This window comes from Amphibalanus amphitrite, unplaced genomic scaffold, assembly GCF_019059575.1.
Source record: "Amphibalanus amphitrite isolate SeventyFive unplaced genomic scaffold, NRLGWU_Aamphi_draft 000061F_arrow, whole genome shotgun sequence".
NCBI lineage: Eukaryota > Metazoa > Arthropoda > Thecostraca > Balanomorpha > Balanidae > Amphibalanus > Amphibalanus amphitrite.
Window position 1 is genome coordinate 603,021 of NW_024881557.1, and position 22,120 is coordinate 625,140.

The following is a 22,120-nucleotide window of genomic DNA, read 5'->3' on the forward strand; positions in this document are numbered from 1 at the left end:
ATTCCACCCCGCGTCCAATCTGTTGCTGTCCGTATCAATCCGTCCCGGACTTGGATGTCCCGTCCCGCTTTCTCGTCTGACGTCGATCTAACGAATGCCCTCTATTTCCTGTCGTCAGGGCTCTCATGTGTCGCGTCACCTGTCTGTTTTTCTCTCGGTTCTCGGTACGGGCGTAGGGTTGGTCTTCTGTCGCCGCGTGTCGCTCTATTTTCGCTTGCCGCTGATGTCCCGAATCACGTCCAGCGCCGGGGGTGCTCCGGGCGGCCGTCTGTCTGTCTGTCTGTCTCATCCTCGGCGGGACAGCTCATTCTGTATGGAGCACAGGTCGGCACTGATTGGAGTCTCTTTACAGCGGCTCTCGACGGCCGCCGCACCACGCGGTCGGCCCGGCCCGGTCGGTCGGTCCGGCCGGCCCGTTTAAATGAGGCCGTGCATTCCAGTGGCACTTCCCGCTGTCTGCCGCCACGCTGCCTCCATACACGGCTAGCTGAAGTCCTGCCGGGAGCTGCACCACGCCAGGCAGGGACGTTTGCTGCGACTTTGCGGCGGTTTGGCGGAGGAGCGGGCGGTGCCGCTGCGGTCACGGACAACCTGGCACACCGGGTTGTCGGGGTCGAGCGCAGAAGGTGGAGGCGGGAAGAGGCTGGGGTGGGGTGGAGAGAGAGAGAGGCGGGGAGGAGGCGACCAGGCACGTCCGTCCGACCTCTCGGTGCAGACCACCCGGATGTACCTATAGGTGCTGGCCGTGCGGCGTCACTCGGTTCTGGAGCTCAAAGCATGCTTCCTTGAACCTAACTGAGCGCCTCACAAAGGGAAGGAAGCTGACACGGCGCCGGTTGTCTAGGCGTCGTCTACGATAGCGTCAGTGACGATGACAATGCGTTAGTCGCCTCCGCACGCTCCCCGCCACCGGGAGGCGTTGACCTGGGCGGGGGTGCGTAACAGACAACAGCGCGGTGCCGCTCTGCTTGGTGCGCCGCTCCGCCCGTGCTACCGTCTCTCTCGGCGGGTCGGTGACGGGCGGGCAGAGCGGAGCGCGGCGAGCAGAGGGAGGCAGACCGGCCCGGGCGGCTGCAGACGGTCAGACGGCGAGATGGCCCACCTGACCCACTGACGGGCGGAGCTGGTCCGGGTAGAGGGCCCGTGATGGAGGAGGTCGGGTGTGCGGAGGGCGGGGAGGAGGCGACAGGTGCGTATCGTGGATGTTTGACGTGGTTTGACTGCGGAGTGGGTGGGAAGACGACTTTCAGGCGGAGCTGGTTTGCTCGCTTGCGCATGTGCATTTAACTCCATTTTGGAAATGGATTCAGGTAGAATGAGGTCCTCCTGTTGCTGTGGAATGGTAGGGCCGAGGCCATGGTATTGCGACGCTCACAGCTCACGGGCCAAGGTCCCTCTGCACGGTATGCTGGCTGGGTACGACGCCACTGGGTACCTCCCTCCGGCGGGGACCGTGAGACTGCGCTGCGGCGGCCAGTATCGCACGCGCCTCGCTCGGACCGTGGGATAGACGACGGCCGCCGGCATTACTGCCTACTGTCGGACCCGTGCCGAGGGCGACACACCGAGACTGGCCGGTCAGACGGCATCGCCGGCCCAGCCGGGGCGCCGGACCGCCGCACAGTGTGGCCAAACGCCAGATTAGCGCGAATTTAATCAAAAAACGAATTTTGAAATTTTGACTTTTTATAACTATCAGTCGATAGGAAATTGTCCAAAGTATGTCAATATCACAATACTTTGGTTCAATGTCTTCCTTTCGGTGTCCAAAAAGCTAGCTAAAGTGGACATACGCAATGCCTGTCCCGGCTGTGCTGAAATCGTCGAAAACCTACGTCATGTTTACAACACATTTTGGCCTAATTGTCGGAAAGGTTTGGAAATAATTGGAGTGGCATATGACTACTGAGCCTATATTTGATAGTATACCCGATTTCTATAGGTATCCTTGGACTAACCGATGAGTTATGCTCATTTGAAAATGACCTTTTCAGACATACCCTTAAAACACTGTCCATCTTAAAAACGTAGAGATATAAGAAAATGGCCAAAAAACTCCACGCCAAATCTACCATGAGAAGATTCGCCACACTTTTCTGGACATGATCCATTCAAGAAACCCTGCCCCAACCTGCCCCCCGGCCTTTGACTCAGCTTTGAACCTATCGGGTTGGCCCGCCCGGGGAGGTCCGGCTACAGGGTGGGCGCGGCGGCGGCTCCGTGACGTTACGCGGATGGCTCAACCGCTGTATTTCTGACTTGTTATATTGCAGAATACGGTCGCCAATGAATAAATCTTGACAATTTTTCAACCCTCGCCCATATAGGGGGTGAGGGTGGGGGTCGAAAGGACCCCTCTCGGTTTTTCGCAACAAGCTCATGTAAAAAGCGGCCGATCGCGACGAAACTTTCAGTACCCTCGAGTTTATCAATTTTACACCTACCCTTTCAATTTCACGACCCTGACCCCAATGACCTTTGACCTGTGACCTATTTCTCGAGACCATGTTTGGCCGGAATCGCGATTGGGCGTATGTTTGCTTGCATTAGCCGCGCGTTTGCAGTCTTTTCGTGGTTTCAAGCGTCTAAACATGTGATATTATGATGTTGGTCCCATGCATTATGGTCGGTGTCAAGATCACTTGAAGGTGAGGTCAGTTCAATGACCTTTGATGACCTCGGTTCACCTTTTTTAGTTTTACATGCTTCCAGGCTAGTTTTTGGAGCTGATTTCGAATTTAGTAACCATTTGAACATTTAGGAAGAAGTTTTGGTACTTCGTAACATGCAACGAAGCTGTCACTGGCGGTTGACACCTATTAATTATGAATACCCGACAGGACTGGTTGGCCTGACCTGACCTGACTCGACCTACGTTCGCGGCTAGCAAAACACCAATACGGGCGAGGGTTAATGACATGAAGGTGCTTATGGTGTAAGTCTTTGTTTTTATTCCCATTGCTGAGGTTCAGTCCTATCGGTGCGTGTATTCCAGCAACCATCTACCGATTCATGTGCTTCACCAGGAAAGGAACATTCACACAGAAACATAAATAGATGTTGATTTTTTTCCAAGCAAACTTTGGACAATCATAAGAATTTACCAGAGAAATGATGAGAATTTCGTAAACGATTCCAACTCCTAGCATGCCCATCATTGCTGGGACCCACAATTTTATGCCTCTTATTTGCGGTTAAATTCCAGGATTTCGTAATCAGAGTCGGAGTCGTTCGGAGTTAACAGTTCTGACCCCAGTCAGAGTCGGAATCGGAATCAATTTTGGAATCCGGACCAAGACTCGTAGTCTGAGTCACCGAAAATCCATCGACTGCGTGGACTTGCCATGACTGCGGAGTCAGAGTCTGAGTCGATCGTATAAGTCGACAGTTTTGCCCCGAGTGAGAGTTGAAATTGACTTTTGAAAGTCGTAGTCGGAGTCGGAGTAACTCCATCGACTTCACAGCCCTGGCCTGGTAAGCACATCACCCGTCGTAAGCTAGTTCTCCTTACTTTTAGAGGCGGAACTTTGCCATTATATGTCAGCAAGCATTTATAATGCATCGTAAAAGGTCTCAAATACGTTTAAGTGTCAATTTTGAAACCAGGGAACCATTTTCAACGGATCCGAGCAGCGCTGAGATTTAATTCGCGCTAAACTGGTGTTTGGCCACACTGTGCGCCGGTCACGGACCGGTCTGTGGAACGCCCGGTGCTGGCCACTTGCTGGTCTGTGGTCGGGCCAGTACTGGTCAGCGGTCACCGGCCGACCTATGATCCGGCTGGTCCAGTCTATCCTGTCTGTAGTGCGTCTAATCTAAGGTCCATGTTCACATTGTTCAGCCCATTGATTGTTGCAGAATGGTCTGTGGTCCATCCGAAACGCCAGTAATGTCGACCCTTTGTTTACGGCGCTCCAGAGCTGGGGACATGCACCAGTTGCATGCTTAGACCACTTTGCTGGGGAGACCCCTGCACATGCAGAGCTCTTGAGGAACTCGTGTAGCTCCCTGTTGTCGTTCGTTTCGATATCGCGTCTCGCGGTTCGCTCAATCGACACGCTCGCTGTCGGCTGGGGTTATATTCAGTCGTGCCAGGAAGAGAATTGTCGGGTCCTCTCCCTGGCGACACTCGTTGAACAACTGCTCCGGTCCAGACGCGGCCGTCGGCCCAGGACGGTGACAAGTGGCCCACACATGGCCTCACATGGCTCGGGCCGCCGAGGGCCGGCCGGCCGGAAGCGACGAGGAGAACGGTTGACAGACAAAACACGCGTTGGGAGATCAATCAGAATCAAAAGTCGAGAGTTCACAGCACAGCCGACATTTTAATAAAAACGGAAAACTCGTGACCAATTTGTACGGAACACTCCCGTTTTTATGAGGCAGGCCACGTGCGCTGGCGAGCTCAAACGGTTCAAGTAGTCCGTGCCCCGTGTCTGACACGAGCCTCATCCAAAACTGGTCGGTCAGCCTGTCTACGATGCTCCCCGCTTGCTCAGAACTAGGTCAGCCGTCTCCTTTGTGCAGGACGGGTCACCTTTATGCAGTGGTGGGGACCCGTCCCTGCACCGCGGCTGCCGATGTGCGCCAGCCGCCGCGCTCGTTTCCCGGAAACGAAGCTCGGCGGATCGGCGGCAGCACGGCTGTAAAAATGCCGGGCGCGTTCCTCTGTGGGCTGCGGAGTGCGGACTCTCCGGGTCTGTGCCGCGGCGGCTGCAACCGGGCTGCGCCGCTCAGTGCCGGTGAGCGCAGATCCATCACTGCACAGCCTCGGGCTGACGAACGTCGCCGCCACACGGGCGGGGCGGGGCGCCGCTCAGGGAGCCAGGTCGGATGGGCCTCGCCTGCCGGCCGGCCGGTGTGAGCTATGAGCTGATGTCACACGGTGAGTCAGCCCCCGGCGGCGGCGCGGCGCCGGGATCTAGAGCAGTGTAGGGTCGGTGGACGACGGGGGACCTGTTGTGACGGCCGTCCGCCGCTCGGAGATCGGCCCTGGCCCCGGCCCGGGCCGGTGAATGTGGGGGCGTGGTCGACCAGCAGCGGGCGCGGTCTGTTTTGCTGCAGACTGACCCCGTGCGGGCAGAAGTGAGCGGGGTGACCGTCCACAGCCCGGTGGTATGCCGTGGGCCGGCCGGGCTGAGATGCCGGCAGCCTCGGCCTTATATGGCGGGCCGAGGCTGTGCAGTTGCACGGGAGTGGAGCACTGGCCCACGGAGCGAGCGGCGGAGGAGGCCGGCCGATCCCCGCCCCTCTGTCCGCGGCGGCTGGCGGAGCGGCAGCGAAACCCTACTGCCGGCCGCGACCCACCGGCTTCCCGGACCGTCCGAGCTGGAAGGACTGGTGGGCTTTGGGAGACAACCCGATGGTGCCACGGATATGAGGAGGCCCCATATTGATATGTATGACCGTGTTGCCACGACCCGTTTGAGCCGAGGACAGGTGTACCACTGTACCAGGTGTAGAATATCCTCCCATCTCGGGTGGTTTGATTGTGATACCCCAGCTGCGCAGTGTGCACCTGCTCATACTGGTTCCAACTATACATGGAGCATGCCGGGGAGAGGATATCGCTCGACCTCAGTAAGCTCGGCATTAGGCATGGTGAGCTTGGTAGTGCTTATTTCATGGCTGTAAAAGCTTAACCATTGCTTGGTATTCCTTGAAGACGTTACTTGAGCTTATTATTGGCCCGTTTTAGATAAACGGTATTGTGATGATTCCTAAATGCCCACCTCCGTCAACAGTATTCTACGTGGAACCGCTAATACGCCCGGTAACTAATTGATACCTGTCGGTCGGGCGGACTGCCTCAAAAGTGGCAGGTCTAGCGTACCGCGCCGCGCCGCGGCGGCGGCCGGTCCGATCGAGCCGCCCGGGCCGCCGCTCGGTTCTCATTTCGAGGCCGGCGGTCGGCCGGTCAGCTGACTGCGGAGAGCGACCTCTGGCGACCCTAACTGTACCGACGAGTGTACCGTGCTGCGGTGACTGGTCAGGTGGGACTGGGGGCGGGTCGGGTCGGCCCTGACCGACGCCAGCCCCCGGCCAGAGCCGCAGGGGCACGCGGACCGCAGGTGGACGGGACGCGGCCGTGGCCAGATTTGCGCCATCGAGCTGTGTGACATGACCTCGGTGTGTGGGACTCCGCAGAGCGATCTGCCATGGTCACACAGAATCGCAGTTGCCTGGCGGGGATCGTCTTCAGCGGAAGTTATCAGACTGGACTGTAGCCTTTCCTTCTCTTCACCAAGTTTATTTCTTATTTATTTGTGTAAAGGGCATTTCGGTCACCAAGAATTTAGACAGGCGCAAAGTTTGCCAGTGGGAGGTCACACCACTGACCCGCGGGGCGTACTGGCGTGCCATTCTGTCGTACTGACGTGCCACCTCGTCTCGCCGGGCTAACCCTCGCGTCTTTGCAACGTGTTTGGTTGCATTATACCCCGGATGATGACGCGACTCTGTTCCCCAGCTCAACTACGGCGCGGCTCCAGTTTTGGGGCTGTCTATTGTCTACGCTACAGCTCATGTGTCTGAGCATGGTTTTGGAGTCCGTGGTCGCTCGCCGCGAGCTCGAGCCGGAAGGCCGGTGCCGCCGGGCCGTGTCGCCGCTGTTGTACGCCGGCTGTGTCACCGGAGCCGGGGTGTCGCTGGAAACCGGAGACGGCCGGCGCCGCCCCGCCGTGTACGGTCGACGGGGCGCACCGCGCGGCGGCGCCGGCTCGCGCCGCTGTGCTAGGCCCGACGTTAGCGGTGGTAACTCGCAGTATCATATCTACTGGCTGGGGCTTCACACATGTCACAGTCGGTGGGAGTCGTACGTGATCATAACTATAAACTGGTCATGATGTGGGGGGTTGGACCTACCCAGTGTCCAGACCTAATGACTGGGCCGTTTTTCACACATATCTCATGATCTCATGTATCCCTAATTGCGCGTCCTTCCCGCACTCAGGGCCAATGCAGCTGGACGACAGGAAGGGACACGGCTGGGTCGCCTAGCGTCCTGTCCCGCGGGGTTGGGTGGGGGTAAGGGCAGATGTACCGGACCCGGTGGCGCAGTAACATGTGCGCCACATGTCACATGTCTCCGGTGGGAGTCGTGTGGGATTTACTGGCCGACTCAAGGATAGCCCCTATGTGACGGTGTTCCACCTGCTAACCACAGCGAAACAAGCGAGTGGTCGGACTTCGCTACCGCTGTTTGCCGTGCATTTGCATTTGTCACAGTCATGGGTTGACGAAAGCAGGAAAACAATAGAGCTGAGTTGTTGGAACCTTTCTCTGTGGCGCGGTGGGTTTGGCCTTGCTAGTAGCGCAGGAAGCAGTTGTCTGAGATCTATCTTTACATCCTTTTGGGAGCGGCTGTCTGGGTAGGTACTGTGACTGGTGGCGTCATCCATGAACGGAGTCTGACGGGTGGTGACGTATGTCCCTCTGTGACACTTCGCATGACATTGATAACATATAGACGCCAGGCTATATCAGGATGCATCGCACACCTACATACATGTCACATTTGTTCAAAAGTGCTTGACCTGATAACCATTTCAAGTCCGCGCGTCACCCTTTCTTGGCTTTCCAATAACGACTCCCTGGAAGAACACTTTCTCAGGCGGTGTTTCAACGGCACGCTGCCAGCACACGTGGCAATTGGGTTTCCATGGAGACATGAACAAGTCCATTGCTCCAACACTACCACAAGTGTGACGTCAGCTCGCGAGATGCGCTGGCAGCGGCTGGCAGCGTGCCTTGAAACAGGACCTCGGTCTCAGCCGGGATCCACGGATAAGCGAAACGACAGTGAATGGATCATGTGCTTGGATGCGCCCTTGCAATGCTGCTAAGTTTGCCGCTAATACAATGCACTGGCTGTGAGTCAGTGTAGATAAATGCGACGACCGTTAGTTTAGTGAATGAATGCCTTCATGTGGTACTCATGTGACCAGTGTGACCACTATCTGTGACCGGTGCGCTGTGACCGGTCCGACTGACCCCTGTGACGTCACCGGTCTGACGTCACCTGGGCGCGGCGGCAGGCAGCAGGCCGGCCGAACCTCGAGCTGAAGCGGAACGGGCCGACCGCTCCCGGCGTGTGTGGGGACGTGCCGGTCGAGTTTGCATATCGGAGCGAGCATCTCCCGCCGGTCTGCCGGGGATAGCTGGGCTGGTGGCCGGCGGCGGCGACTCGGTCAGACCCAGACAACGCGTTGTCTCTGACAAACCGAGCTCCGCCGGCCATGCCCGTTTCAGCAGGCAGACCGTTGCAACGGTCTGCCTGCTGAAACGGGCATGGCCGGTGGGGCTCGCTTTGACACGGACAGTGCTCGGTCTGCCGAATAAGACATGGCCGACGAGACAGGACTCGGGTCAGACATAGGTCTGTCTGCTAGAACGGACGTAGCTCTTGTAGTGGAAGCTAACGGAGCTAGTGGGCACGGGTCAGACACCAGTTTATAGTCGATACGATCACGCTCCTGCTGGTCGTGCGGCGGACGGAAGTAAGATGGACGGCTCGGTTGGACGGGAGGCGCTCCTGGTTTTATACAGGCCTGATGGCTCAGAATGGCAGGCGAGCGTAACCACAATCATCCGGTCGACCGGCTCCATGCGTGACTGGAAGCTTTGGACAGCCTCAATAGCAAACAAACTCGACCTGGAGTGCCCGCGAGACGGAGCTGAGTGCCCGCGAGACGGACGTCTCTGTAGGACTCGAGTGGTGACACGCACCGGCGTCTTTGGTCGTGACCGGGATGGTGGCGGGCGCAGACGAACAATTGGACTTGTGTTGACGGATGACAATGTTTTCGTTCTTGAAGACTTTAAACCGACGTCGCGCTCAGAAATATGTAGTCTCCTAAGTTGCTCTAAAATTATCAAGAGCTTTCTGAGGCCATCGTTGTTGTCCTGTATGCCTGAAGCCCTGTCTTATTCTATCTCCCTGCCTTCACCGGCAGTGATGGGGTTAGTGAAATAATGTGCCCGTTCCGCGTTGTGCGGACATGCCCAGTCTTTTCCGACCTCCATGCCTGTACTGGCAGTGTTGGGGTTGATGAAATGTTTGCTCGTTCCGCGCACCATCATTACCGTCGCGATTTGACGCCGCTGTCGTTATGGGCCGCCATCATGGAGTCTGGCCCAAACGACGGACGCGCTCTGTGCCCGCCACGACGCGTGAAGTTTGCCATTTGCCACGCTGCTGGTCAAAGTCAAAGTCAAAGTCATTTATTAGAATTCTTCCACGGGGTGGGTATTAAGAATCCGGTCAGGAATGTGACATGGTGACATAGGAGCTAAGTGAGACCCAATTAAAAATATATGATGCTGATACAATGGCAAAAGCTACGTTAAAACACATCGACGATTACATTAAAACACTCGCGAACGCATCATCCGCATGTAAGAAGTTGACATCAGCGGGTTGACATTCTAAAATCAGGTGCCTATGGCGGTGTCCTTCGCATTCCACGATGCTGCCGCTCTATATGCAAACTCCCGCTGAGTTCTTGCGAGCCGCCACTTCGGTCGGACGAAGCAGGAGGGCTGATGCGTGGATGACGTGTGGGCCAAGACGACGACACGGAGTGTGGTCGTGGTCCCGTTCTGCTATTTAAACCCACTTCTTGATGGTATGATTTTTTACCATTAGTCGATTGAAATAGTGCATTGTCAAGTTGTCTGACAAACCAGTTTAGTTTCCGGGGATGTTTATGGGGCTGGTGATGTAGATGTTAGTCAAAAGGCGGAGTCGATGCCCTTTTTATGCTTCGTTTCCTTTTTTCATGTCCCGTTTCCTTCTCGAACCCGTTTTCCGTGCCGTTCTTGACTCTGCCGCCCTGCGTCCTGTTGATGCCCCTATTGTTTGTACCCGGCTGCCGCGGCTTCCTGCGCCGTCCGGCGGCCGTCTCCGTGCCGCGTCACGTCACGTCGTTACGCTCCGTGACGGCGCGCCGCCCGTTCCGCCGTCGCCCCCTACCCCTCCGTGGCGGCGGGTCGTGCGGCCGATTCATTACCGAGCTACAGGCACGAACGGCGGGGCTAAGGAGGTAGACTGGTGGAACACGAGCTCTAACGCGCTGCCGCTGTAGGGTCCCGGGACGGGAAATCATGGATCACGGTGTTCTTCGTGTCTTTCGAATCAAATGTGGTTTCTTTGCAAGGGCAGGATTGCTTGGGGAACAGCTCTCTATGGAGATTTGATGTGCGAATTCCCGTATCCATACGCAACACAGGTCTTCATATGATTTCTGGTTACCCTGCTTGTATCCGGCAATGCTAGGTTTGGATGGTTTATTATGTTTGGTTGTTACACTGCAACATCAATGCACGATTTTACGGATAGGGCACACTGATGATATAGCTCCGGTCTTGCGACGCCCCCGGAAGGCGGTTCTGTTTTCCTCGCGTGCCGGTCGCCTGGAGCCCCGCCCTCGGCTGACGACCCGTCTCCGGTCGTTGCCAAGGTTACAGCCGTCGAACGCTCGGCCGGCGCGGCTCTGACGGTCCTCAGCCCTCGCCGTGCTGTCCGCGCACACAGCGGGCGGCGGCCGGTGACCGTCTCGCCCGTCAGCGGCTGTGCGCCGGCCGCGGTCCGCGCCCGCCGGGCCTGTGCGGTGGACGGTGGCCGGAGGCGGCTCTCACGGGTCGTCAGTACCCCGCTGGCACTCCGCCGCCGCCGCAGACGGGCCGATGGACGCCCGACGCGGCCGGAAGCGCACAGGCGGCGACACGCCCTGCGCCCCGGCTCGTCGAGCCTCCGTGACGCGAGATGGGACTCTGGGCAGGCGTGGAGCAGGGCGAGGCATGGGTGACTGGGTGCGGCGACTATTTGATCATGAGACAGCCAGATGTTTCCAGTTTGGATCAGAATCTGTTGGGAGTGGAGCGCTCCCCATATATGGTAACATTGCCACCGCCCGTCTGTCTGTCTCGCGGGGCGCTCGTTGCAGCTGCGCTCCCGGACGCTCTGTGCTCTGTCTGGAGAAACTGGTCGGCCGTGTGCCCCGCTGACCGGCCCACTGACCGGGTCAGGCGGTCGGGCGGCGTCGGACCACGCCCTCCGAGCGGCATACGGCAGACTAGGCAGTGGGACGAATCTGAGGGATATCTCCACAGGCTTCACTGAGCCTGTCTGGACGATCTTTGCATGGGGAAGCTCCCATTTATGTGTGCGAATTTTGACACACTGGCATTATTATTGACGATAAGAACTGAGTATACGAGGGGGTATCGAAAAGTTCTGATCATCACCATGGATTAGATGAGATAGAAATTTGATTTTTTTACATGATGTTCATTACTCCTTTACAAGTCACCACACACGACCGCAAACTTATTGCATCGTTTCTTGAGCTGCCTCAGGCGGTCATTGTAGGACCCTCGCACTGTCCCGTAAATCACTGCTCCACCTGATCAATGACGTCATTTCTGTCCTTAAGTCACCGGCCATACTGTGGATTCTTCATCTCCCGTAACAATCTAGAGTCAGTTAATACCCGAGCAGGTGAATTTCTTAGATGCGGTAGGATTTAATGTCCACTTCATGTTGTTTCTTCAATCGCAGCTCAGGACGACTGGGCGGGGGCGCTGTCAGTGCGGATAAAACATCTTTCTTGGGATTTTTTTTGCGGCGATTCTGCTTGAGGCCATCTCACAACGTCTTCAAAAGTGTGCAGTAGTGCTTGCTTATCATTATCCGACCATCATCAAGACAGTCGGCAATGACTATCCTACGCCAGATCCAGATCACTGATAGCATGGACCTTCCATATCGGCTTCTGCATCTTCGCCTTTTAAGAAGGACAGATTTGCCGTGCTTAAACTTCTTGATCATCTTTTTATCTCCGGATCATACACATAGATCCAGCATTCGTCACAAGTCATCAAATGATCGAAGGTGTCTTCAATTCCCTAAAAAAGGCCTAGTTTTCAGTTCGAAAGGCCAAGACGGGTTTTTCTCTTGAACAAAGTAGACACACGAACTTCTAAGCGGGCTGACTCCTTTATCGTCTGTAGTTCTTCGCCGATAATATTTTCAGGCGCTGCCAGCATTGAGACCTTTCTGTTGCACAATCATCTGAAAGGTCACACGACGATCTGTAAGGATGAGGTCCTCCATTTCCTTCACAGTCACCACCTTGTCAGTCACTGGTAGTCACTCACTTCTTGACTCCCCTGCAAGGGCCATGCAACCAAGTTGAAAATTATTTCTTCCTTTTCGGTAAGTGCATGAGATGGGCTTTCCTCGCCATAAACTAATTGCACGTTCTTGATGTATTTTCTCATTGTGATACCGTTTCAAATGCATTAGTTGGATGACGGTTCTGTCCTCAATGGGCCCAATACTAATCTTTTTTACTTCTAAGTCTCTCCTACATAAGATAAAACCACTTCTCAGGATTTTCTTTGCGGGAACATTGTTCTTAAGAACCAAATATAATACCAACCAAAAATCATCAAAATCGGTCTATATCTTCTATGTGATGATCAGATTTTTTCGATACCCCCTCGTAAGGTTACGATTAGGTCTGCGCTTTATGGGTTTGCATATTCGTATGTTTATGTTGAGGCTACCATGCGTCTCAACTCTCAAGTTATACTTGGCACACTTGTCCGTCGTGTTACCGTTTTACCCCAGTGTCCGGTTTATCCTTAACATTTATTTTCTCTCTATTGCAGGGGACAGACTCCGGCGCAGGCAGAGTCCAACTTCCTGAACATCGTCAAATGGCTGGAGATGTACGGAGTCGACATGCACACAGTGCTGGTAAGTAGCAGCGGTTATGATATGCGATGCAGTTGTGTTTTGCATTTTGTAACTCGAAGGTGACATTGGTCTTTTTTACAAAGCTTTTGTATGCGTTTTCGGTTTTTGGCCTTCCCTTTACGATTCTAAATCGTAAAAGTTTCCAGTTAATGTCTAGAAATGCAGAGTCGAGGAAAATGTAACAATGAAGCTACGAAAGCCTATGCATCACCTGTAATGTGTCATGCCTTCTTGTGCCGCGCCGTCTTTTCTTTCACCGCTTATCAGTAAATTCCTCCAAAGGTCGAGCCAGGCGACTATCGCTTGTTTGTGTCACCAATACTAGCCCAGCTGACCCGTGACCGATGGCTGTTTATGTACCATTCCGCTCACTTTGGGAGCGAACCTAGGAGTGTTTGCGTTCCCAGCCCGTATCCATCGCTTGCTCACGTCCCCCGTGCCTCTCGTGGTAACCTTCGGCCTCGCTCTCGGCGCACAGGGCAAGGACATGTCCGAGTACTCGCTCGGACTGACTCCGACCGGTATTCTGGTGTTTGAGGGTCAGCAGAAAATCGGCCTCTTCTTCTGGTGAGTGAGGAAATCCAGCGGGCGCTACTTGGTGGTCTGCTTATGACGTGTGTTGTGGTCTTTGGCATAGGCACTGGTCCGGTGTTATGTTCCTTGGATCGTGACCCTTGGATCCATGTTTCTTGATCCTTGTTCTAATTTGGCACCTACTCCTTGGTTACTGAATAGATTGTGGTCCTTCTCCGTGGACCGTGGTTCTTGGTATTTGCCGGTAGTTCGTTGGTGGGTCCTTGGTCTTTGGGCCGTGGTCCGTGGGTGGGTCCGGGAGGTGGTCCGTGGTCCTTGATCCGTGCCTGCTTGGTGTTATCGGCACCTCCATCAGCCCGGTGCCAGCAGTTCACACGGCTGTCAGGGCCCCGTAATCGTGCGGATATGATCGGATTTGCGCTGTGTATGATTGTGGCCACCCGTGTGTGAATGCCGCGCCGAAACGTATCCGTCGGCCTTGTACAGCATTCTTCACAGCACATTTAGTGTGTCGTAATCATTATGTTGCGATGCTTTTTTTTTTTTTTGCTCAAAAGTAAGGACGTAATAAGTAAATAAAAACAAAAACAAGCTCAAAACTAGGTTTATATCCGTGTTGTTCTTCACTTCGTCCCTCTAAAACTGACACCTTTGCTTGTTCCAGGCCCAAGATTAACCGGCTTGACTTCAAGAAGAAGAAGCTGACGTTGGTGGTTGTGGAGGACGATGATGAGGGACGCGAGCAGGAGCACACATTCGTCTTCAGGTCAGCCGCGCCGCCGAACAGCGGGTGGCGTCGGAGCGGGAACGGGTAGAGAGGCTGGAGCTGGGCAGTGGTGGAGTTTGGTCACTAATCTGAGACTTGGCTTGAATGGTGGTGTAACTAAAGCTTGGAGCTGTCAAACAGAGGGCAGGAGGAGTGGCTTTGATTGAGTTTTGGACCCGGCCAATGAGATCCATGCGTGACGTGTTAAAAGAGCAATTCAACGTGTCAGAGCGCGCCACTTAATTAGGAGTTACTGCAGAAGCTGCGATCTAAAACCCAATTATCGTGCCATTTGAGTTGAGCAGCTGCCGAGATGTGTTGGTGCAGGCAGGTCTGCCAAGGTTTATTGAGGGTTAGGTCAGTTTCACACAGCCAAGCTCGCTAGCTGAGCTGCCCCCTCTGATAGTGTTAGTCTCAAAGAGACTGACGAACCCAAATTTATAATAAAAGCGTAAAATAATGAGTCCCAGCCTTCCAGTTTTGAGTGTATCACTATGTATAATAATCCAACGATTTGTCTTCGACAGGCTTTACAACAAGAAAGCGACGAAGCACCTGTGGAAGTGTGCCATCGAGCATCACGCCTTCTTCCGGCTGAAGGCGTCCTCCAAGGCGCCGAGCGCGCGCCAAAACTTCTTCCGCATGGGCTCGCGCTTCCGCTACAGGTGAGTGAGGCGATGGAGCGGAGGAACGCTTACGCATCACCACTTGTACTACTTTCATGTTGTGGAAGTAATGGTCCTGTGGTGGGAAGAATCAGTACTAGGATCCATAAGACACGTGGCGGAGATTTCATTTTCAAAACTGCGTGATGCATCATGTACAAAGCTGTCTTTTCTTTGTTAGAGAGAATGAAAGCTGCCATCCATTAACCTGTGATGGAATGGTCTTGACGTAATGTCTTATCTATTGTTACTTTTTACACGGCTTAAACCATTAGCGTTCTCTGGATGATTATTGAATGTCATGGATCTATTGGCGGGCGATGTGGTTCTCGTTGCGTCAGGCAATCAATCCGTGCGTAAATGCTCAGATGGCCCTGCGTAATGACTGAGCTCACCGCCTGTGAGTGTCGTGTAATTCTGACGTGACGTAGATAGTGTGACCGGCTGAGTGACCTCTGGTGACGTAGCTGTGCCTTCTCTCCCGTCCCGGCATCGTTCACACGGCTCAGTGATGACCCTGTGGCTGGTCTGACCCCACCCCGCCCCTCCTGTCGCCAGCGGTCGCACCGAGTACCAGACCACCTACCAGAACCGGGCGCGCCGCACCGTACAGTTCGAGCGGCGACCCAGCAAACGCTACAGCGTCCGCGAGTCGCACATTATCCGGCAGAAGCTGAAGCAGGAGAAGGCAGAACAGACTGGTGCCGGCGGAGAGTCGACCGGCGCTGCCACGGCGGCGCCCCAGCGCCAGAGCAGCGTCCAGGGAGCCGCACATAAACCGGCCACCACCGCCGCGGCGGCCACGGCGGCCTCCAAACAGACCAACGGCACGGCCGGAACGCTGAGCAAGCAGACCAACGCGGTGACCGCGGGAGGCACACTGCCGAAACAGACCAACTCGGCAGCGGCGGCTGCGCAGAAGTCGGGTGAGTGGGAACGGGGAGGGTAGTTAGAGGGTAGGGCGAGCTCTAGGAACCACCGAGGGCTTTGGTCTGATTGTCTTTTGTGACATCCGTGCATAGGCGTTGTCTAGGCCGGGCGCTGCGGCAGCGGGTTTTCCCATTATTGGTGGGTCGGGTAACGGCACCGGTGGTCTATTTTCGCTGTGCCGCCGCGGCTCCGGTCCGCCGCCAGTTTCTCACTGAAAACGGCGGCCCGTTTGCGGGAGGAGTTTTACTTTCGATTGCAACACCGGCTCGGTGTGAGTGCACACACGTACGGCCGTGCCGGGCGGCTGCAGGCGGGCCGATACCGCGGCGGCCGCGCTGGCCTTGTTTTGTTCCCGTGCTATCGACGGCGGTGATCGGGGCCACGGCACGGCCGCCGAGCTGCGCCACGGCGCACCGCGCGACTGATGTTACGTCAGTCCGGCTACCGTGCGGGCGGGACCGAGGCTGCGGGTCGTATCGCTCATCGTGATGGTACCAGACCGTGGAATCGGTCGAGATCCTTTCTAAGATATCCCGAACGGATGCTCTATGATCCAGCTCTGTAACTCCTGAGCTACATACAACTTCAAGCGCTTCTTATCTATCATGGCGTGCCGTCCGAATGGACTTCTTGTGGTTAATTTCTCACGACATCGTGTTTGCATTATATCTCAAACCATGCAATACTGTAGGCAACTCTGATCAAGCTCATGGTAACCGCTGAGTCACCACATTCTATAATTATATATTAAACGCATTATCTGTTTTTCTTCCCACAGCTAGACGCCCCATCTCACCACTCACCCCTCCTCCCCACAGCCGTCGGAGTGTCTGAGCAGCGCACGACAGCCTCCTCCGATAGCTCCCATCCGGACACGACAATAACCAGTCACCAGAGCAAGTCGGAGTCGACAGCCAACTCTGCTGCCTCTGGCAGCCCGGCGGGCGGGGACGCTACCGACGCGGCGCCCACCGGCGGAGCAGGTCAGTGGACGTGTCAGCGAGAGTGTGTGGAAGGGGATAACGTGTCTCTTTGAGAGGTTACTGTTTGTTGTTTGGTTGCATTGTTGAAGGCTTCCTGGGGTGAGTTTTGTTATATTGGGATTGACTGTTTCGCAATTGCACCATGCAGTCATGCTTATTTCCTTGGCGCCCTCCCTGACGTCCCCCTGTCCGACCCTGCGCAGAAGCTGCCGCGCTGGCCAGCAAGGTGAAGGCTCTGGAGTCGCCACACGCCGGCTTCCGCTCCGGGGTACGCAACGTCAATGTCAACATCCTGGCCAACAACCAGAACAGCAAGCTGGCTGCCGGCGGCGGCGCCAAGCCCATACCGCCCGACAAGTTCAAGTCCAACATTCTGAAAGGTAAGATGTAAGGCAGGATGTTGGGATGCAAAAGAATGGGTCTGGCCAGGGTGAGAACAGCTGCAGTAATGTGATCGGTAACCGTTCAGGGCCGCATGTATTGGCGTGGAACGCGTGCTATCAATTTTTCGTGCTAAATGGTTACGTAGCCTATCAGTGTGTTGGCTCAGATAGCTCGCTTTGAGCATGTATGCGTGTGTTGCTATCGTTGACCTTGTGCAAGATCGCTCTGTTAGAGCCAAGCTTGGGACTCATTTTAGCGCACAGATTATCCCTCCGCTGCCTGTGCTCTTTCCGCCATATCACTAACATTCGCTGCCTGACCGTTTCAGCCCGTGCCGAAGAGACGGGTATGCTGGTGGACCTGTCCTCTCCGACCGACAAGGTGCCGGCCAAGTCGCCCCTACTGAACGGGTGAGTGGTTCTCTCCCTTCACCGCTGCAGTACTGTCGGCGCTGGGCTCTGCTATGTGGTGATGATATGGCGAAATTGGCCGTCTGGTTAACTGGTAAAGCGTGACAGGTGACTGTCGAGGTTTTACACAAACAGAATGATCAGAGAAGCAGAGAGGCGAGGAGTGAATAGGCGAACGAAGCGAAAAGCGCTGGTGTCAGATGTACCCTACACAGGCTACACATATTTGGTGTGCGCACTGCACATTCACGGGAGCGGCTGTATCATGATCCCCACCGCCTGTCTGGTTTGAGCAGCTGACGCCGTCGGATGAGCACCCGGTCTTGGGAAATCCATAGCGTGGCGATCACTCAGTCATGACACGTTAAGCATTTGGAAGCCGTCAGGCAATCGCGCGCGCCCCAGCTGACGTGCCGATAGAGCCGGTAAACCACCAGATTCTGATTATTTTTCACTGTTGCGGTGGCGCTGTATGCGGCTCCGTCGATGAAGTTGAACTGCTATGGGCTTGTCTGTTTGATCTACCAACACAGCTCGGTGTGCTGGAGTGGTGTCTGACCTTCGTCTCTCTTGCAGTGACTCCCGCCGTCGTCAGCTCTCGGCGGCTGAGCGGAGTGACGAGTTGAACCACACCATCGTCTCTGTGGTACGTAGCGCTCTCCACTCTCCCCCTCCCTCGCTCCTCTGCCTTCCCTTACCGAGCACCAATAGCATAGTCAGACCGGCCGTTGGATTGGCCGGGCTGTGTGCCGGTAGCTTTGGACTAGCTTGGGTCGTGTGGTCGGTTACTTTTGTTTGTCGTTTTGGGCGTCACAGTAAAGCCACTTCCTTGGAGGTGATTTGGCGTTATGGGGCTTTGTGTGAAGTCTGGGGCCGCACCTTGGTTGACGTTGGTTGGTCGGGTTTGTTTGGTTTGTTGTGTTTGCTGTTTGGTTTTGTTTGGGCGGCTGCTCCACGTGATGCGATGATTCAGCGCTATATCTCTGTTATCTTGAGTTCATGTATGCATAAGTGGCGTGGATAATTCACGAATATTCAGACAAAGATAGAACAGCGGATTATGTTTCATGAATATTCTGGTGAAAAGTGAAACGCATAATTAGCTACAAACTTCTAATCTAACTCAGCCTCAAAACGAAGGTCTCAGACCGTTTATAGTTCCCTCCGATGCATCTTCTGATGTTGCTTGGAGTTAGCGCTGAATCTGACCATCACGGAGCCGCTGGCACACCCTGTAGGTGAGATCGGTCCCGGCGCCCCGCCCCACCCTGTACGCGGTGAGCCGCAGCGGTCGCCGCCGTCTGTCTATAGGGAGGCGACCCGCTCACCCTGCCGTGTGGCGGCGGAGACGGCACCGATCTGGACGGCGGCTCGTCAGTGGCCGGGGAGACGGACCTGGACGCGCCGCCGCTGCCGCCCGACTCGCCGCCGGCCGCCCAGCAGCCGGACACCGCCACCAACCCGTTCTCGAGCGGCGGCAGCGGCTCGTCCAACCCGTTCCGCGGCTTCTCGGCCACCAATCCGTTCCGCGAGGAGGCCGGCCTGGCGCCGCTGACCCTACAGACGGCCTCCACGTCTGCCGGCTCGAGCCTCAACACCTCGCTCGGGTCGCCGCGCTCGCCGCCGGCCAATATCAACAACAACATGGTGTTGAACCTGAAGGGGGAGGCGGCCGCGCTGCTGCACAGTCGACTGACGGGCGGCGCCGGGGGCAGCGGCAGCGGCGCCGGCTCGCCGGTCGGGGGCACCAACGGAGTCGGCTCCGGTAACGCCAGCCCCGGACGGATGTCCAACTCGAGCAACGAGAGCCACTCGGAGCGCGCCGACCTGAACACAAGCGGCGCCAGCATCGGCGTGAGTAGGGGAGGGGAAGGGAGGCGGGGCAGGTGACACGGCACTGGGCTCAGCTGTGGTGTGAGTATGGGACGGGGATGGTGATGCGTGGTGAGAGTGGGACGGCAGAACACCGACGGCACCCGCTCACCACAGCCAGGTTTGGACTGCGCCTAGCGATTTAAGACGATAGTTGAGGTAAATTAAAGAAGCTTTGCATGCCTTTAGTTTGTTGTGTTGGGCGTGTTGAGTGGAATTTCAGCCGGCTTTTTGGACTCGTCATTTAACCCCTGTCACTTACAAACACCAACACAAGCTGGCGCTGTTTGTTTGCGTTTTGTTTTGGTCGTGTCCCTGTCGCTTCGTATAATGTCCTGCTTATCCGTGTGGTGTCGCTTTTTCTTCACGCCATACTTGAACTTTAAACTTATCTGCACCCATCAGCCTTCCTGGTTTACCATATTAACCTTGTTTGCATTCTTCCTTGTGATAAAATGCATTCATCGTTCCAGCTCATCGCCTAAATTATGTATGTACGAGAATTCCCACGAGTGACAGGCTGCATAGTTTGTAACTACCTCGTTCCGTCTTGGAAATTCCTAGATGTCAACCTAGCTCCTACTGCACCTATGGCCATTCGCCATTTTCTTTCCCATCACTGTTCCTAAAACGAGGAAAATAGACAGATGACCCATCTTTTACTGATTACTCTTATTTCGGTGCTATCGGCTCTGTACTGTGTACCGTTCGCCCTGCTGACGCCCCCTCCCCCGCCCCCAGTCGGACCACCAGACCAGCTCGGCGGTGACCCGAAGCCACTCGTCCGCCGCTGCCGCCGCGCGCTCGACCGCCCCCACCGGGCCCACGGCCTCAGTGATGCGCAGCAACTCGACCCTGTCACCGTGGCATGTGGGCGGCGCTGACCTGTCGGAGCCACTGCGGATCGAACGGCGTACCGTGATCACCACCGAGCTCTGAGCCGCCCCCGCCCCCGCCCCCGCCCCCGCCCCCGGAGGGGCGGTCCCGACCGGCGGGCGGCTGGCCGGTGGATGATGGCGCGCGGTGATGTGAACTCAGAGTTGTGCCGACTGACTGGTGCCGCGGCCGCTGCTGACAAGCTACCGACCAAGGTGTGTGTGTTTGGTGATGTGTAATTATGTGGCGTCACGGCAAACCCCACACACCAGGACACCTACAGCTCGGCCCGCAGGTCTGCGAGGAGTATATTTGTGTTTTAGCGTTTTTTTCCTCCTGTTTTACAAGTGAACCGCACCGCGTTTGTGTGCTGCATTTTGTTATGTGTGTGGAAACTGTCTCCCGCAGAAGTTTTATGGGAAGAGGTTTTGAAGAGGTTAGCCAGCTTCGTGCGACGTGTTTTGTGCCAATTTGTTTTGCGCGCGCCTTTGGTTGGTGGCAGCTCCCTCGCCTGGCGTCGCCTGTCGTCGCGGGCTCCGCCTTCCGCTGAACCAGTGTACTTATAACTCCGATATGATGGCTGTTCTCTATTTTATCCAGTTATTTACCCCGCGTTCGTCACCGTTAGACTGTGTGTGTCGTGCGAGCGGCTGAGGCCCCGGACCCTGGACGGTCTTCAGTTGTGGCCTAGCAAACTGGCTCGCCAGCCTCTAACCCCATCCCGTGCGTGGAACGGTGTGAGCGGATGTTCTTTTTGCTGTCTGTCTGCTGTCAGCTGTCCTACGAATGTGTCTGTTGTCTACCGTGTGTTTCATTTTCTGCTGGCTAGAACGATTGGAACTGGGTTTTATGTTACGTGGCAGCTTGTGAAGCATCTCTTTCATAGCATGCAAGCTCTCTTGCATTGATGCTCGCGTGTTTTCTGATGGTATTGCATGTGAGTCATGTTCAGCATTCCAATGGCAGCTCGGCTGGTCAGGTTTCCGGCCCCGAGGTCTTCCGCGCATCTCAGTGGGTCTGTGTGTCGCTTGTTCCGTCCATGATTATTCCAGTGGGACCGTGCCTTCCTGAGCATTACACGAATGTCACTAACATGCGCCCGTGCCTTTGTGACCCTGCCGTCAGTTGCCAACTCCATACCTGTGTGTTGCGTGATTGAACCTTTCTGCCAAGGGACCATGAATACTGAGCAGCCTATGCGATGCGTGCCTTCCACCTTTTGTGATCCTACCCTGCCGTGACTTGCATGTCGCGTGCTGGTCTATTTCTCGGTGTCTTCCCTGGGGTTTAACTCCCCAGTGCTCTCCTATCCTTACCTCCCCGTATCACAGCTCCCTGCTCTCCCTTCTCCCTCTCTCCTACAACTACATCCCATCCGCCACTCTGTCGGCCGCGGGCGTTTCCATTCGCCGAAGCCGAGTCCTGTGGGCACTGACCGGTGCCAAACTCGCGTTCATTGTGAATACCCATTGTCTGACCGTCAGTGGTAGTCATCCCCTGGGCGCGATGGAGTGTCCGAGCCGACCCATTCCAGTCTGCCGTCGCGCGGCGGTCGGCGGCGACGGCTGCGCTGTCGCGTACCTCGTGTAACCGCTCCGTCCGACCACCATTCCAGCCGGCCCGCCCCGAGAGGCCGGTCCGTGTGTGTGTGTGTGTCTGTGTGTGTCTGTATGTGCGCGGTGTGTGTACTGTACAGTGGATGTATACGGTACGTGTGTGTCTGTGTGCCTGCCAGGACAGTGGTCAATACACGCTGACCAGAGGTGAGGAACCGACGTTTTGGAGAAGTGGCGTGGGCTGATCCAGTCATAGTCAAGGAGCTAATCATATCCTCCGTGTCATTGGCAAGGTCGTTCTTCCAAGATCTTGTGGGCCCAAGTCTCTTATACGGATCTGTGGGTCGAATGTGATAATATGGCGAGACTGCGCTTCTGGCA

General features: G+C 55.7%; 1 protein-coding gene across 2 annotated transcripts in view; it reads left to right on the plus strand.

Annotated features, from left to right (window-relative positions):
- The window catches only part of LOC122378511 (band 4.1-like protein 5), a 45,240-nt gene extending 23,286 nt beyond the window's left edge, over positions 1-21,954 (plus strand). The window contains exons 7-17 of one of the 2 annotated variants that reach the window (XM_043359632.1): positions 12,676-12,763; positions 13,242-13,330; positions 13,962-14,063; positions 14,591-14,728; positions 15,287-15,654; positions 16,477-16,641; positions 16,845-17,021; positions 17,354-17,435; positions 18,012-18,081; positions 18,747-19,289; positions 20,049-21,954. In XM_043359632.1, the coding sequence (XP_043215567.1) occupies positions 12,676-12,763; positions 13,242-13,330; positions 13,962-14,063; positions 14,591-14,728; positions 15,287-15,654; positions 16,477-16,641; positions 16,845-17,021; positions 17,354-17,435; positions 18,012-18,081; positions 18,747-19,289; positions 20,049-20,246 (2,020 nt within the window). In that variant the 3' untranslated portion in view covers positions 20,247-21,954. The remainder of the gene's footprint in view (positions 1-12,675; positions 12,764-13,241; positions 13,331-13,961; positions 14,064-14,590; positions 14,729-15,286; positions 15,655-16,476; positions 16,642-16,844; positions 17,022-17,353; positions 17,436-18,011; positions 18,082-18,746; positions 19,290-20,048) is intronic. The other variant, XM_043359633.1, reaches the window with a different exon arrangement.
- Positions 21,955-22,120: the final 166 nt, after the last annotated feature.